The 17,793-nt window shown below is 43.4% G+C and overlaps 1 protein-coding gene across 1 annotated transcript in view; it reads right to left on the reverse strand.

Moving 5' to 3' along the window:
• Positions 1-6,157: 6,157 nt before the first annotated feature.
• Positions 6,158-17,793, reverse strand: part of LOC122613140 (insulin-like growth factor-binding protein complex acid labile subunit) — a 50,344-nt gene continuing 38,708 nt past the window's right edge. Inside the window, exons 4-15 of the mRNA XM_043787170.1 lie at positions 15,772-15,904; positions 13,915-14,115; positions 12,520-12,647; positions 11,637-11,780; positions 11,445-11,549; positions 11,248-11,374; positions 10,947-11,143; positions 10,674-10,829; positions 9,476-9,622; positions 9,171-9,333; positions 8,584-8,715; positions 6,158-7,610 (exon numbers count right to left, since the gene is read on the reverse strand). Of these exons, the coding sequence (XP_043643105.1) occupies positions 7,006-7,610; positions 8,584-8,715; positions 9,171-9,333; positions 9,476-9,622; positions 10,674-10,829; positions 10,947-11,143; positions 11,248-11,374; positions 11,445-11,549; positions 11,637-11,780; positions 12,520-12,647; positions 13,915-14,115; positions 15,772-15,904 (2,238 nt within the window). The 3' untranslated portion in view covers positions 6,158-7,005. The remainder of the gene's footprint in view (positions 7,611-8,583; positions 8,716-9,170; positions 9,334-9,475; positions 9,623-10,673; positions 10,830-10,946; positions 11,144-11,247; positions 11,375-11,444; positions 11,550-11,636; positions 11,781-12,519; positions 12,648-13,914; positions 14,116-15,771; positions 15,905-17,793) is intronic.

The raw sequence follows: 17,793 nt of genomic DNA on the forward strand, positions 1-17,793 counted from the left end.
AAGAGCCCAGAACAGGCATAGAATCCAGTGCAATTGTCGTTTGGCAAAATCGACGGCCAACTGGAGCCAGACTTTTGGCCAGAGTCAGACTGCAAGAAAAGCGACCAACTAGAAAGCATTCTAAACTTTAGAAAATATATTTTCCCAAAAAGCGAAACAAGCAAGTATTAAGGTAACTTAATATACATATACTTACAGATCCTACATATCGCATGTGAATGCATTCTACTGGCAATAAAGGACGCAAAATCTTTCTTACTGTGTCGCATTCTGAAACGAAAAGCTAAGCCAACAACTTCAGGTGGTAACTTGGCCCGCACCACCTTGATGCATGGCCGACATCTGCCATTGAAACGTGCGCTCGGGTAGCCACAAAGTTTTAGGCCAACTGTGGGTGGCGGCAAGTGCTGGGTGACTCATCAACCCGATCAGGTCCAATAGCACGGAAAATTGCAGCGAAACCGAAATTGTTGTCTTATGAAAAGTAAAAGCAAACAGAATTGGCGCCCAGCCTTGGCGCGAGTTGCTGCCATTTCCAGTTACCATTAGCCGGAGGAAGGACATGTCGCACCCCCTGCGAGGGCGTGCAAAAAGCGTAGGAAAAACTGGAGAAATACACAGGTCCTGTGCTGCATGAGCGGACTTGGCAGCGATGTCGTCGCCGTCTGACGATGTGCAAACTGGCGAAGTGACAGCAAATGGCGCGGAAACAGTGTGTGCGCCAACGTCAACTAATCGTGGGTGAACGAATTTTTGTATATACCGCCGTACCCATATATAGATATACCCATGGAGTCAGAGGACTTCGATACCTGGGCTCCCGGACAGGTAGCCGTTGTTGTTGACGCCACTAGATTGCAGGTGCCCCGCCTGTGGGTATTCAGTACGGCGCACCCTGATTTGCTTTGACATCTGCATCGGCGATGTGTTTAGTGCAATAGTGACTCCGCCAAATGGCAACAGTTTTATTTAATTGGGTGAGAACTAAGATGATAGATAGCTGTTTTGATCCGCATTAATCACTGGACTATATATTTATGTATATATCAATGTCGTAAATTGATTTTAGCTTAAACGAATTTATTTGAAGAGACCCAAGGGATAATATAAAAATTTATATTTGCTTTATTTATTTATCTTGTTTTATTTCTTTTGCACACTAGATATTAAGTATCAAACTCTTGTGAATTGTTTTCAAACTAAAATAGGTATTAAAGCAATAATAAAGCCGCTAGGGAGAAGTAAACCGCACCAATTTGGGAGTACCAAGCCACCAAAGCCCCGAGGTGTATCACCCGCCCACCATAAGTGCAATGGCAAGACATTCGAGTGCATCGGATGCAAAGAAAGTGGTCGGAAAGTGCGAAAATATGCTTTCCAGCGGGCCAATTCGTTCCGAATGTTCGTTCCATAAGCTCTGCTGTTGGCGTTGTCCGAAAAATACCACTATTGCCGGCTAATTTCCCAGGTGCATGCTTGCTTGTTAAATTGATGTATAGCTTATGGCATATAGCGCCGTAGCAGGCCAAGTCCGAACCCAAGTCCATGTCAGGGGCGTGCGGCAAGAGGGGCGGCAGAGGGGCAGACAGGCAACGTGGCAAAAAGGGTGTTGTAAAGGGGGGTCGGGAGGGTAGGAGCATAACTGAAAATATTGTGAAAACGGCATTGGCCTCCGCACACAACAATGGCTGCCATGGAGGCACCTGTACAGGTCCCCTCCTCAGGACCAACATCCAGGTCCTGTATTTGCGGTCGGGTTTTTGACACAAATTTTGCCGATGACATGTTCAATACACAAAGCTGCGTGCTTAAGTTCGCTCATCCGTATTGTTGTACCATGGAGCCCCGACAGCATGTAGTCCTCGATATTTGCAGCCAGCACGTGTTTAGGGTTGCCACAGCGCCGTTGTACTCTGTGTGCGAGCTGGTGGCGTGGGAGTGGGAGTGGGTTGCCTACTTGTCTGCTTGTGAGCCAACAGTGGGAATGCTTTCTATATTTTTGTGAAGTGGGAGCCTTTCAATTTTAAAGTTCAAAACTCAATTTTATTATGTGTGTATGGTGAGGGTTCAATTGGTAATGCTAATATTAATCTTATATATAATGATGATATTTGAGTTAAAATACTCTTAGTATTGTGGCAATGGTGTAGCAATGCAGAATGACTTATCTAAGCTAACGACGAGGAGGAGGAAGTTACTACGAGGCATGCCTGGAAAGACGAAAAAACGATAGAGAGGTTGTCCCATGAGAAAGTAGAAGACTTCCACCATATTTTACAATATTTGCAATTATATTGCATTATTTATTTATAAAACTATTTATACTGATTTGACCAAGATTTGCAGGCACTGTTGTGACTACTCTGTGCACAGAGCTCTCAACTTCATTAATCACGTTCAGAGCAATGAAACAAAAGCCTCACTTTTCCGATGCTGTCTCCTCCATTTAAAGTACTCTGGGCGGTTTAAACTTGCGTTTCAGGCTGTCAGCGGGTGTCAAATAAATTTGAGAATATACACTTTTTCCCATTGCCTATTTCCGTAAGCCACATTATCCTATTAAGGGATTTAATGGAGTCACACACGCGCGCAACTTTGTCTCATCATAAATCTGAGAAGCCAGCACAGCGGGTAATTCTCCCTGAAGCGTGAAAAATGCCGGAGGACAGAAGGACAGAGGGACAGAGGAGAAGATGGAAGCCACAGCATTGTTTGATATATTTACCTCATATCGGATATTTATGCCTTTCACTTACCAGGTAGCGTATGGATTTATGCCACAGCGATTATGGCCAATGGCCAAAGTTGCCACACAGCCAACTTACCAAAATCCCTCAAATTAGCCGAAAGCTTAAGGAGCGCTCGGGCTATACGTATGGCGTTTAAATTATTTTATCTGCACCGCAAAAATTTATGAATTTGCAAAACTTTGTAATAACACCCAAGGGACCGCTTTTGGCCGCGCTGCCAGTGAAAATATATTGCCGGCCATTCGGCAAACAAACTGTTTTGCCTCCTCGAGCCATCCAAATATTGACGTCTCATCGTGTTTGGGCTCCTCTAGAAATGAATTGGCCTAAAGTAGAGTTTTGTAAGTTTTATGTTTTTTTTCTGAGTAAGAAAGTTGGCTCCTATATCGGTGGGAATCGAGCGGCCATCAGACTTTGCGTAACTCCTATTTAAGTCGGCTCGAACTTCAACCACTTGAGACGCTTTAATTGGTTGTGCCACAGTTGCTGTCTCTTCTCTCCATTTAACCCCCGACTCCTTAACCCCTTAATACATCCCAGGGCCATCACATTCCATAGCCACCATCCTTTTTCTGTTCGGCTTGCTGTGCATAGTTTTGCATGTCGGCTCACCGCAAAAAAGTCTTTTCGATTTCGAATTTTAGTTTTCTTTTCCCTGGAGTGCTAAAACACAGCGAAAAAAATGTGGATCGTTCATAAAAACTTATTTTAAAGAGCATAACAAAATGGATTTTATGAACTAAAACAGTAAACGCTTTTTGTTAATCATTACCGATATATATTCGTGTTATTCAGCAATATAAGGCCCGTTGTTTGCTATAAGATAATATAATTCGGCATCTGCCCTTGTGTTCATGCCACATCCATTTCCTCTGCATAGCAGCAACAGTTCTGCCATAATAAAATTCGTGTTCTGACATTTCTCAGCAGGCCTGTCACACGTGTCGAAGCGTTGCAGAAATCTCGGCACCCCTCTGGTTCTATTTCCCCTTTTTTATGCCGAGCCCCGTGGACAATTCAAATTGTTCATTTGCGCTCTCTATGCAAGCGGCGTCCTCCTCGTTTTTATTCCAGGCTGTCAGAGGTTAAAGCCTAATGGTTTTTGCTTTGAAACTTTTGCAAATGCTTTGAAAAGCAATTAGTACTGACAAATGCGAGCCTTGACATTGCTGAACTGAAGACAGTGCCTGTCAATGCGTTCAAACGATTTGTCATGACAGAGAGGCAAAAGTTTAATAGCCGGACAAAGTAGTGATTGATGGGCTTCAGAGCAAACGACTGACAAATAGTTTAAACAGATTAATTGTGGAAAAATAATCAGATTATTTATATTTGATTTAAAAGTTATACATTCTAAGAAATCTAAGTCTGATTACATTGGAGAAGAAGCATTTACCAAGCCACAGAAATTATTTTGCCACGCTGATCATGTTGTCAGCTAAGAAGGGCTGGTTAACCTGGCTGAAATTTAATTTAATTTCGACGTTTTTGCGCACTCAAGCTAAGTAAACCAATAAAGCGAGAGGCAGGTGAGAAGGAGCCGGCTGAGACAGAGGCGCAGGATCCAAGGATCCAAAGGTTCCCCTTCTCCTTGCTGCACTGCACCAAAGTTGAGTACGCTGACTGATTAAATTTACACATCGAACCGCAACTGTTGCACACTGGCATACGAAAAAGTAATAAAAAAGCAAGGAGCCGGAACAAATTTTATATCCCCGCCAGCAGCGGGGAACAAAGCTGAGGAAGTCGAGTCTGGGCTTCTGTGCATTAAAGTAGGAAATCAATTGATGGTTGCCGAGCAGATGGGAGCCGTTTTCCTTCGCCAATTGCTTGTAAGTGGGTGGTTGTAAAAGTTTTTATATCCCAGCCGGAGTGCACACTGCGTATGAGCAATGCCAGCTGCTTCGGGCTTAAGGGCCCCCGATGCACCGAATTAAGAAAGATTGAAAATGGTCAAACTTCATAGCGTCCAAATCGAATATCTCCAGTGGCAATTTAGGATTTTTCTATGGCCTATCCAAAGGAGGATCGCTCACTTCAAATGTTAATCAGAACCGGACAGGACCCTTCTCCTGCGTCCTCTTACATCCCCTCTCAATGTGTCAAGTGTAGCAATATTGATGTGCAATCTCGAGAGCTGCAACCGCACTGCTCAATTTGCATGCGCCTGGCCACTCGACTGCTGTGCAATTTGAAATGCATTTTCAATGCTCCAGCCGCCCTTCCGAGTGGCCGAGTGGGAACTCCGGTTGCCGGAGTGGAATGGAGGGGCTTTTACAAGCCCTATGCATAAATTCAAATGTTTTCCCGGCCAATATATGGAAGCGGACTCGCCCTGGACATTGTCTCTAAGATATATGAATCGGCAAACAAATGGCAAGCAATTTTTCACAGCGCCGCATAATGCATCGAGTGGTTTGCGATCAATAAGCTCAGTTTGCATCTTGGCTGAGCGCATTGGATGTGGCACATACTGTGCAAAGAGTTTATTAAAGTAATCCTAAATTGAATATTGACAAGGCCCTTTGAATTAGTCGATCAATTCTAATAAATAACTTAAATTAATCATTTTGTAGATTTAATAACCTTTAACATTGCTTTCCGTAATAACAAGAATTAATTGGGAAAATAAAGAAAATATTCTTTAGAAAATTCTTCATTTGTCGGTGCTATAAATTTTTACACTTCGATCTCTTTAAATTCTCTTAAAATTATCTAGCAACAAAAGAAAAATCGAATTTCTACCCATGCTTCCTATTGCCATTCCACATTTTTAACTCTAAGCCGTGACTCTAATACAGCGACTGAATTTACCAAATGCATTCATGTTATGCCAAAAATTGGACTAAATTAATCGATTTTAGTGCCACTTCAATTACTTTTAAAGGGATCTACACATCCAACCCCCAACCCCCGACCCCTTCGGCCAAATCAGGGTAAACTGATGCAGCGGCAGCTTGTTCACAATGCAATCAGCAACAATAGCAATCCGAGTGCCGTATCCTAGCCACCGCGGAAACGGAAGCAATTTTCATTTGCGTTGAGTTTGGTTTTAGCCTGGTGTCGTCCTTGCGGTCGCTTAGGAAGCGCTGCTCCGTCTCGGCGGAAAATGGAGGGGCGGAAAATGGGCGGAGATGGTCGGGTGGGGTCGGAAAAGCCAGCACATGCTCGGCGACATGTTACCAACATAATTTCAGATGCCACACAATGGGATAAGATAGATGGGGTGGCGCAGGGCCAAGAACGGAAAACCGCAAATGATGCAAGTGTGCAGTGCAGTAAATGTGAATTTTTATTAAATAAATTGCTCGCAGGAAGACCTTACCATTTTTGCGGATTCCGTTTTCGGTTTCAAGAATGACACGTATCTCCTTTGGTTTCATAAACAGTCACACTTTATTATGGATTACGGTTATTGCTGTGTAAAATAAATACAATTTTCCGACTTAAGGATACGTGAAAATGCCAAGTTCTGTTATTGATTCGAGGGGAGAACCGAAAATCGTTTGGGCTTCTAGTTGGGTTTCATTCAAATGATTGCCGACCTTTGCTTCTTTTGCTTCTTCTGCTGTTGGGTTTGAACAATATACTTTGACATGCCTTACGTTCTAGTTCTATATAGGTTTTGTATGTGTCTTGGAAATCTATGCCACTAACTACGTGCTATATTAATGTTTACTTTTAAATTCTCAAACAGCGGCTGCTCAATTTTGAATCGCATTGGCCAAATATACAAGTTGTCTTATGTCTTTTATCGCTTACAGATTTTACACTTAGTTTTTACGGTTCGCTTGCCTTAATACTTATTTACAGAATACGCTCGGTTTTATCACATTTGAAATGTGTCGAAATGAATCGTGTGTTATACTTTACCTAAATTTAGATTTAAATTTAGACCAATTTTATATACAGATGCGCATATAAAAACATTAAAAGTAAGTTACAAGTATCTTAGTGAAACACTGGTAAAGTTCGTTAATTGTGAAAATGGCAGTATGGAATATTGGCGTGTTCCTTTGGGGAAAGGCCGAATTTGATGATGATCGTCTGGAGTGATTAATGAACTTAATTGCGAACTCAAATCCTAATTACTGCACTTCAATGTGACCCCGCATGGCCATTAATTATACGCCCCGTCGACCGTTGCAAACTGCAAATCCAACTCTCCGGCGGCTTACGTCGGTGTCGTGCCAACTGTTTGCTGGGCAAACTTCGTGGCTGATGAGGACGCGGTGGCTCCCGATGGGCCCCTGGGTCAGTTAACGCTGACCAGCGGCTCCAGCGTGCTGCTCAGATGGACCAGCTGCTGCTGCACCTCCCGCAAGCTGGCCAGGCTGCCGTCCATCTGGTGGTGGTGCTGTTGTGGTGGCAGCGGTGGCGGGGGCAGGACCACAACCACAGCCTCGGCGGGAGTGGGAATGGGTGTGGGCGTGGGCATGGGCGAGTGGGAGTGGGAGGGGGCTCCTGGCGGGGTAACAGTCGCCGCCGCCGCCCCAGCTGCCAGGGTTGTAGCCGAGCTCGGCGAGTGGGACACACTGTACATCAGGCTGCCCATGCTGGGATGCGGATGCTGCTGCGGAGGTGGTGGTGGAGGTGGCAGCAGCTCGTCAATGGTGCAGACGCGATCGTCCACGGGAAAGGTGAAGTTGATTTCCTTGCCCTGGTCCTCGGGGATTCCGTGAACGGGCGTGCTGCCGTTGGCAGGACTTAAGCTCAGACCCTGTCCATTCGTCTTCGGACCATTTGGTGCCGCCGGGGAGGCGGCCAGGGTCAGCGTGGTCGTCGTGGTGGGCGAGTTGCCATTGCCCAGCGTTGTAATCGTGGTCGCCTCCAGATTTTTTTCCAGGCACTTGCTCTCGCCTGGGGAAGGAAGAGTAAAGGGAAACGGAGGAGAAACAAATGAGAACCAGCTATGGAATGTCGGTTCCTATCCAGATGCACTTCAAAAGCAAAATTGCTACATATATAATTATCAAAGTTCCTATATACTCGATCAAATTTTAAAAGGTATTACCCATTAGTATATTGAATCACACTTTTTTAAAATTTTCATAAAGTTTAGTAATATTTTAGTTTCAACAACCAATGATTTTTATTAATTTTTTTGCAGTGCCAGTGTGCAAACTAGGACAGCGAGAGGCTCCGGCGGCGTCATAGTTTGCACATTTTTCTGAATTCTGAGGACTCCACGGGATGTATGGGTAGGGCTAGGAGTTTTTGTCAGCTACCAGCTGAAATTTTTGACTATTTTTTCCCTGTTTTGCCTGCCCGTTTATCGTGGGAATCGAATTTTTGTGTGCGGCAAAAAGTTTTCGTTGTGGCTGGGCGACTGGCTCTAAGGCCATTTTATTGTTTGTGCAGATATGCTACAATTGCGTAAACTCAGAAGTTGGGCTTTGTTTTCTTTTTGCCGGCCCTCTGGTCCTCTTGCCCCTTTATTTCGGTAAGGTATCCCTCGAGTGCGTTCTGCTGAATGGCGGATGCCCGAAGGCCAACTTCAGAACTTCAGGTGAGCACAAACATTAGCGCGGGCGGAACTTGGTCAGTGTGAAATTTATTTATTCCCCCATTACGCTGGGGGGAGTGGAAAGCATGGGTCTCGGCATAATGAAGCACGTCCTTGTAATTAATTAAGTGCGGCGACTTTTTCCTTTGTTTTTAATTTGGTGAATCATGCGCGTGCCAGTATCCGGCACATAAATTTCCGGATGTCGTTTTTCCCATTTTTACTTCTGCGCCTGTACTTGGCAATTTTCCCGGAGTTCGGGGCTTAAGACACCTCATCCTCGCGAACTGCAATTAAATTTAAATTCAGGTACTAATCTGTACTTACTGCCATTCAGGTGGTCCTCCCTCGTGTAGTAGCGAGCCCGGTTTTTCGAAAAGCAGGCAACCAAGGACAGGATAATGACGGCAATTAGCACAAAGATGATGCCACCCAGAATGGCCAGAGTATTGAGACCACCTGTCGGTTAATTAACAGAGATTTAAATGTTAACGTAACTGCGTCTGCATTTTGAATACTCTTTTTAATTGTAATAAAGACAACAAGAGGGAACGCTGAAGTCGACTATCAGATACCTGTATCTGATACCCGCACTCCCTGCTGGGGAGATGGAGATACGCAAATCCACTGTTTCTGAGAATGAACAAAAACTCCACCTGGCGGAGGTAATTGAATTGCTTTCAACTGTTTTACAAATGGATAGTGATGCATTTGCCAGTAACGGATATAAGTAACACTCACGACGAGATATTATTTAAGAAATTAATCTACTTTTTGGTAGCAAGACCTTTTCAAATTTCTATCTCGATTATTTACATATTTACTTCTAGGTGCTTTGTGAAAGTGTTTTATTTTGGTACTTGCACCAAATTAATTTTATACCATGAAATATGTACTCTGTACTATGACCTTACCGTGCTCAAGAAAGTTATATGATGTGCTGGCTGCGTTCTGCTCCTCGTCGGTGATGAAAGTCAAGCACGTGTGCAGCCCGTTGATGTCCAAATTATTTATTTCTGCGCCTCGTAGGCTCTTCGGCAGGAAGCAAATGGGGTAGGTATCCCACTTCCACTGCAGCTGCAAGGATGAAAACGAAAGGGATTGAACTCATGGTGGTGTTTTAAGGCGTCATCAATCAGCAACTACTTCGAAAACTAATTGAAATTGAATTTTCCCTGCCGAAGGCATTTATTTTGTTTGCAACTGCATTCTCACTTACTTGGCGCACGACATCTATTAATTTCCCCATGTGACACTCGTCGCATATCAAAGGATTGTTGTCGAGCCGCACGTTGCGTATGCCTTGGATCCTGAGGGCCGTGTCCTCGCTGATGCCGTGTAATTGATTCCGAGATAAGTCCAAAAACTGTTGGCGAACAGGGCCGGGAAAATGGCCAGAAAAGTTCAATTAAAAGTGCATTTCATGTGGATGGACAGAGGGGAGTGGTTGGTAAACAAAAGTTTAATTTTTATTGGAAAACTCTTCTGTTCAAATGACAATTAGCTTAGGAACACGTATGGCAACACTCAGAGATTAAGCCTGCAGCTAATTTTCATTTTTGTATACCAATTGCATATTAATAATTATTAAGATCTCTAGAAACTAATTGTATTTTAATACCGTCATCTTTAAGCTCTTAAAAAATCCATTTTTAAATTTAAACTAGTTCACCCAATGCGAGAAATTATTTATTCGTGTGTAGAAGACTCTGAGAATCAAGCAAAACAATTTGGAAATTTTTGGCCAGCCACAATAACAGTACCCAAATGGCTTGAGTGAAGTGTATACACAATTAAATTCAATTAAAATGAAAGGCTTAATGGCTATAAAATGATTGTTGTTGCCCGGGCTGTTGATGCTCCTGCAGCTTTTGTTGTTGCCCAATACATTGCCATAGAAAACGGCAACAATAACAGAAAATTCGATGGCAGCAGGACTGTGGCAACAATGGATCCCCAGCACGGCACCGAAAACAATCCGCAAGCAGAGTGCAAGGACACCACCAGTTGGTTGGATATAAATTGGGGTGTAAAAAAGGAGCTAAAGAAGAGGGGCTGACTGACTGACATGGGGCACGTACAAAAACCAGGGTGACACACAGACGGATGGGGCATGATCCTCCTGGCTGGTAAACGGAATAAGGCCACGGCTTTGGCCCGTTGTCAGAAATGTATAAACAGAAACGGCAAACGCTAACGAAAACTGCAAATATCTCTTTCACCACCCTCCATTCCAGAGACGGTACCTGGCTGCACGAGCTTCCCTCAATGCTTTACAATGAAATATTCTACAAATTGGCCAGAAGGAATCAACAGTCCAGGATGCAGGACAATAGATCTCGGGGACAAATGTGTGCGGCATTCCGGGCTGAATTATTACCTAGGTCCAGGTCCTGCAACTCCTGTGACTGACTTACCTCCAGTTCTCGACACGGATCGATGACCTCCAATGCCGTGTTGTTCAAGGAATTGCCGGAGATATTGAGATATCTCAGCTGCTTGAAGGGATGCAGCAGGCCAACGGGCATTGTGCCCATGTCCGCAATCGCCAGGTGAGTTAGCTGGGGAATGAGCTGGAAAAATAGTTTGGAGCAGGTATAGAAAATAATAAATCAATTGCCTATGCATGGAATCTTTCCGGACTATGAAATAAATATTTTAATCTGTAACCACTTGAAAGGCCACCTCACCTCAAAGGTCTCCCTCATCTCCCTGAGATCCATCAGCACATTGCCACTTATGTTGAGCGTCAGTAGGTTGCTCAGACTTCTAATGGACTGCGGCTCCAGCCGAACCAGTTTGTTGTAGGACAAGTCCAGGAAGGTCAAGTTGGTCAGCTGCAGGAACGAGTCATTGGGTACTTTGGCCAACCGATTGTACGACAAATCTAAAGTGGTTTAAGCAAAGGAACCCAAGAAAAAAAGGCAAATAGAAAGCAATTTAGAGTTTTTAAAAGACCGTCGCGGAGGAAGTATGATGTCAATGACGCACCCAAATGATTAAGACTCTTCTGCATGCGAAAGAGTTGGTCCACCACCACGGACAATTGATTGCCGTCCAGCAAAACTTTGGTCAGTCGCTTCACATCACGGAATTCATCCTTGTCGAGAAACTTGAACTGCGTGAAAGGAAAAAATAATTGGAAAAACTCTTTTGCGAGGGAAAAAATAAATGTGGCCGAGACAAACCTCGTTGCGTCCCAAGTCCAATTCGCTTAAAAGCGGCAATAAATTGTACATCTGCGGATTGATTTTTTTCAACTGGCAATTGCGACACTTGAGCATTTTGAGTTCCTGCGACAAAACAAATCATCAAAACAAATCATCAAGTTTCGCTGCCATAACAAAAGACTCAAACATTTGTATTTGCAGACAACTCACCGGCACATCGCGAAACACATCCGGCTGTAAATCCTGCAGCGGATTTCCGCTAAGGTCCAGATACTTGAGTCTGCTCAGCATAAAGAAGTTGCGCTGCACGAGCTCCACAATCGAGTTGTCGGCCAAATTAAGGCGACGCAGATCCTTTTCGGTTAAGAGAAGCAATTTCGCAAGTTTATTACGGCACGCACTGAATTAATAATGTTTTATGATCAGGCACTGCAGCTACGGCTAATAATTCATAAATCAGGCAAATATTACCGGGTCCCGGAAACTGCCAAAAAAGTTAAAAACACAGTTGCTGCACTGGCTTTTCCGGGCATGGGGCGGTGTGGGAAAGCGGAAAGTGGAAAAGGGAAAAGGCGGGAGAGGAAGTAGCCAGGGCGCAGTGCGCAGTGCAAAACAAAATCGAAAGCACATTGAAGACAACGAAACTAACTTCTGTGCACTTGCACTTCCGCCGGCTGCCGGGAAAATTGGGAAAAGTGGACCAGGAGAACTTGAATTCAAGCACGTAGAACTTTCTTCTCTTTCGCCCCGAAAAGTAGTCAACAAATTTGCAGCTGCAACAAGGCTATTAAAAATGCCACACAATTTATTACACGAAGGCCAAATGCAATCAGCTTCGAGACTAAGACTGACAAACTATTGCTTATCGGAAATTTACGACTCATTCATAAAATCGGAGATGGCTATTGCTTCCTCCTTTCGTGCACAAAAATTCCTTACTGAATCACCAATCTCCCTGTTATCCCTGGGTGTAATTAAACAACTATATGAGTAACATAATGATATTCAATTTTAAGCACCGCACAAAAGCGACAGATGCAAACAAAAGGCTATCAATCTATCAATCAAAAGTTATGTACTGTTATGTACTTACTGTCAAATGGCGAAACGTTGAACTGGCCATGCGTAAAACTTTATTTTTTGACAAGTCCAGTTCCAGTAGGTTATCCTGTCCTCGAAAGTTATTCTCTGTGATGTTGGTTATATTGTTCTTGGACAGGTCTGCAACAGAAATTAATAGTGGCATGTATTTTATTGGCAGTTTTCAACCAAAATCATTGCGTCAGAACAATATGAATAAGCAATATGAAAAACTACGAATGCGAAAAGGCCTTTAACCCGCTTTTCTAGATAAAAAGTGTTTAAACAGCTCAGTACTCCCTTGGTTTTGACGCAGCTTAAACAACGCAAAACACATTACACATACGCCCCATTGTCTAGCAAAAAGCCGTGGCAACAACGCCCCCTTAAACATTCTGCAAAATTAATTTAAATAGAAATAGGAAAAGGAAGAGCCAAGCCAAAAGAAATGCCAGTTGTTCCGCGCTGCTCTTTGCTGGCAGCCCGGAAAAAATCCTTAACTGCAGTGCAACTCTGTTTTTGTAGCTCGTGAAACTCCTGACAAGCGAATGAAACACCAATGGCTGAGGGGCCGAGCCGAAAAAATAAGATCCGAGCATGTAAATAATTGGAGGGCAGTACCGTGGCTGTAAACCGCCAGCAGGGGGCGCTACGGCACACATAAAGCACAAATAAACAAGTTTAAAGCCCCAACGATATCGAGCATTGCTTTCGTTGGCTTTACACTTGCTTTCCGCCGCCGCCAGTTCAATCCTCTTCTTTTTTTATTTTTCGGGCGCTTTCTGCTGTTTGGCGCATCAATTTCAATTTTATTGACAAGACTACAAGCGTTTGGCAGGCTGAAAGCGAAGTTTCATTACTCTTTTATGTAGATCCCGTACAATCTTTGCGAGCCCGAGTTCCCTATACAACGGATTCTCTACTATAAGTCTGCTGATTAAGTGTATTAAAGTTAATTAACTCTTATCGAGTGAAAATAAGAATGGAGTTAAAGCTGTTAGTTAATATGCTTTTAGTCAATAAAAGTCAATTTTAAAGTGATTTGTAAACAAAAACTTTGACTCAAACATGAGAACTGATGAAAAATGTGAGAGACCCAGCCGAAAATTTCGAATCAGCGTTATCCTGCGCTGTCCTTCCTCGGCCTGCTCATTTAACGTTTGCGACGCGTCCGCTCCTTTATTTGCCTTTTCGTTTGCGTTTCGCATTTTACGAGGCTGCAGGACAACCGCATCGCTGTTATGCCACCCGCTCCTTTTTCTTCCGATTGCTTCGTGTTATTTGCATATCAGCGAGTGGGGTTTTAAGAGCGCGCAGCTGCTTAAATTGAAATCGCTGCCCCTTTGGAAATTATATGTTCGGGCTGAATTTAAGAGCCGCCGCGCTCGTAAAGGCATTGATTACTCACCTAATATCCGCAGATATTTGAGGCCCCAAAACGACTCCGCGCCTATTGCCGGCAGATTGGAGTCGGTGATGCGGAGGATCTCCAGTTTCATGAACTGCCTCAGGGCTGGTCCGATTGTGATGGAGTTCCGGGGTCCTCGGATGATAATAACCTTAACATCGGCGTCCAACTCATTGGGCGACAGCAGTGAATTCAGGCCTCCTGTAAAACAAACAATAAAACCACAACAGTTAAAAGTAGTTGAGGTCAAGTAGTTGTGTCGAGGACACTTGAACTAATTATATGCAGCTCACGGTTGTTGGGCTGTGCTCGGCTTTTGATTTTAAATTGAGAAATATATACATTAAATTTATCAACGCCTACGGATTTTCCTATTACGTACCTCTAACTATTTTTTGAAAATATGAATTACTCTTTATGGGACTATTATTAACTTTTCAATGTTCCTGTCCCGGCCAACAAGATCATTAATTGCATCCCCAGGGGAGTCCACCTTGTATTTTGTATTTTTGTATGCCAACAATGTCGGCCATCTATTTAGAATTCGCCGAGTAACTGCGAGTGGAATACAACCAGCCAAACGGATCCCAGTCACCATTAACATCGCATTTGTATGCAGCACAATTTTTACTCCTCGCCCAGTTTCATTGTGTTTTTCGGCGGGGCTTCGGATCTGAGCTTTATGCACTTTGCATTTTCCGTGGCCGTGCTCCATGGGCATGTGAATGTCTAAGGGGCGAAGTTTCACTATAATGCCCCCATTGTATTCATATTCGACGGGGTTGGCGGTTGGGGGTTGGGGTTGGGGAATGGGATCTTGTTGCTGCAGCGGTTTTATGTTGGCTGAGCACGCTGCGGGAATTTTCATAAAAATGCTGAGCATTAACACTGATTGTAACATATTTTAACGCGCGCACCCAGTTCTATTTTGTTGTCCTCATTCTGTTTTTATTTTTCCTCATTTTTGTTCACGAGCTTTTTGTTGGGCTAAGAGATAAGGGTTGCTCATTAGCTTAGCCGCGGAAATTCTAACAAATTGCAGCTTAGAGCAAATTAGTCGAATTTATTATCGAGGTTTGTGTAGCATTTATTTAATCCTATTAGAATACCACTTTATACAATACAATATTTTAACCATGTACCTCGACTTCAATCTAAAAACTTACGTCATAAGTTCCCACGTTTCTCATTGATTTCAAGCTGGCTCTTCTAGTTGTAAACTTGAGGACTTTAGATTGCCAAATGTATGCAAACACTTGAAGCTTTTTTCCATGGCTTTATTTCAACACGATTAAATATAAATTTCGTTTCCCAATTCCATTTCTGGTGCTAGATCTAATCCAGTGCAATTATTAAAAGCCCAACAGTTTTTGAAACGAAATTAAAACGACGGAGGCATCACATTCAAAGCAATTCGAGGACTTACTATATGTGAGTGCTGTCCAAACAAGCGTTAAATTGAAATTATAGATTTTTGGGGGGCGAAAACCAGAGGAGCAGATGAGCAGATGAGCTGGTGGGGGAATCGAAGTAAAAAATTCCCCAGCCCCAGCGACGACGGCAAATGACAGTTGAACAAATTGAAATTGTCAGACATTTAAGGGAAATAAATGGCGAGCTTTAAAAGTAATGTCCGGGGAAATCCCCACATCCGTAGATTGCGTGTGAGCGGGGCATTTTCGCATCACTGCTGGATGTGTAATTATGATAGTATCCAGCGGAGAACACCTTATCGGTGCTCAAGACAACCTCCCCTCTTTCTTGCATAATTTGCGAGCATTAAGTGGGGTTTTTCCACCTCTCCACCTTTCCCTCACCTGAATCGGTTCCGCCTTTTGCATTTATTGCGCCACTTACCTTTTGTGCAGATGGCCTGATAACGATCCAAGTCGTCCATGCTGCATTGGCATTCAGTGGGGCATTTCCTCCTCGTATTGCTGAACATGGCCGGCATTATGCACAGGCTGAACAGGAGCCACTTCAGGAGCATCTGTCAAGGACGAGCCGCACAATGGAAAGGGAGAAAAATAAAGGAGTTAGTTTAGCATCTCAGTCGGTGGTTAGTGAATGCAATTAGTGGTGGCCTGTTATGCTAAAAGCTAGGGAGTTCAGCCACATTTTATGGAGATGGGATTTAAATGTTAAAGTTATTGCTTAAAACGCTTTTGCACTCGATTTGGGGTTTCCTTTTTTCAAACCTCAAGCCGCAACGAATGCTAAAACATTCCTCTAATTATCCCTAATTCAATTGCATTGCTCGACGATTGAACGACTTGCTGAACTAGTTTACGGTGTCTCCTCTGCCCTTTCTGCTTTCCATTGCCGCAGCTGCTAATCTATATATAAAACCACGCAGCCACATTCTCCACCTAACAGCCACCGCAGACCCATTCAAATTGAAATCAACGTGGTGTCACATGTTGACATGGTTTCAGCTGCTCCGCCAGTTGTTTTTGCACCATACTATATTTTTTTGTTTTTTGGTTTTAAGTTCAGTGGTTTTGTTACATACTTTCGTTTTGTTTGGCTCGGTGTGTGAGTGGGTTTGGTTAGGGTGTGTTGGGTTGTTGCGTTGCGTATACGCCGTGTTGACCTCGGTGATTTGTGGTCGCCAGCAGCAGGACACTAGGACACAAGCGCGCCGTGGCCAGCGATAAACTGTGGCGCTGGTCCCGTGGTCCCGATGCAGTCTAACAGGCCAACGTGCTGCATAAATTAGCCGCAGCACATTGTGGTTGCAAAACAACAGAAAAAACAAACTGAAAATCAAAGATTACTGTGAGAAATGCGTCGAGGAGCTACACAGAAACAAAAGCAAAGACGCTTTGTTTTGTTCAAAAAGACATTAAACGGTACAGTAATATACAATTAACATTTTATAAATAAATGAAAAACTTGACTCTTTTCTCTAGATTTGTTTCTTTAAATAATATCTATTTAGATATTGAAATGATATTTCAGGAGTCAACACTTATTTAGGTTACCCATCATTCAATATATTGTACTATTAGAAGAGATAACTTTCTTTCTGTGTGCCGTGTAAAGCATTTCCAATTTGCCTAAAGGCCACGTCCGGCGAATGCATTGGAAAATTAAATTTCAGCTTAGGGAATTTTTGGCTTGGACGCGGCGGCTTTTCCTTGCAGACGTTTGCCGGGAACACGCGAAAGCACAAGGATTTATGCGCAGCATACTTTTCATTTTACATATTTGCCAGGATCGCAGGATGCGGGCTGCGATGGAGGAACGCAAGAAGGCAAAGAAAGAGTTGTCTGGCAACCGGCAAGCGGCAACTTGACAGTTGCCGGCTCATAGTCGGCACCTTATGCATTGTGCTGGCCGGATTTGTTGTCAGGATATTGCCTCTGGGCCCGGCTGAGTAATATTCCGCAAAGTTGGTGCGGTAAAAGTGAAAAATTGCGACAGCCTCCGCCGCAACTTCGGCGTCAGGACAGTTTTTTGCACTCAAGTCGGCGAAATGTTCCAAAGGAGCACACTCTGGGCTCTTTATTCGCACACTCACACCCAATTTAACATGGCACATTACTCACAATAAAGTTCCCAAAAATGCATTCAAAAATGTAGAAGTTTCGTGAAATACGCAGTGCAAGTGGCACCCTAGCCGAATATAAATTCCTTTTGCTTGCGAGTTCCTCAAGGCGGAAATTTAAATTCAAATTGGGTGTCACACCTGGGAAATAATGTTGTGGATTTAGGGATAACAAATAAAAACTTAATCGCATTCCCGTGTTCTATGGCTTTTTAGTCCATAAAGTTTGCCGAGCGATAGACAGAGAAGAAATTAAATTATAAAATGGAATATATATTTTTAAATATATATAACTTGATTTTAGAACTTACTAGGCAACCAGGCAGCAG

Source organism: Drosophila teissieri, chromosome 2R (assembly GCF_016746235.2).
Source record: "Drosophila teissieri strain GT53w chromosome 2R, Prin_Dtei_1.1, whole genome shotgun sequence".
NCBI classification, from domain to species: domain Eukaryota; kingdom Metazoa; phylum Arthropoda; class Insecta; order Diptera; family Drosophilidae; genus Drosophila; species Drosophila teissieri.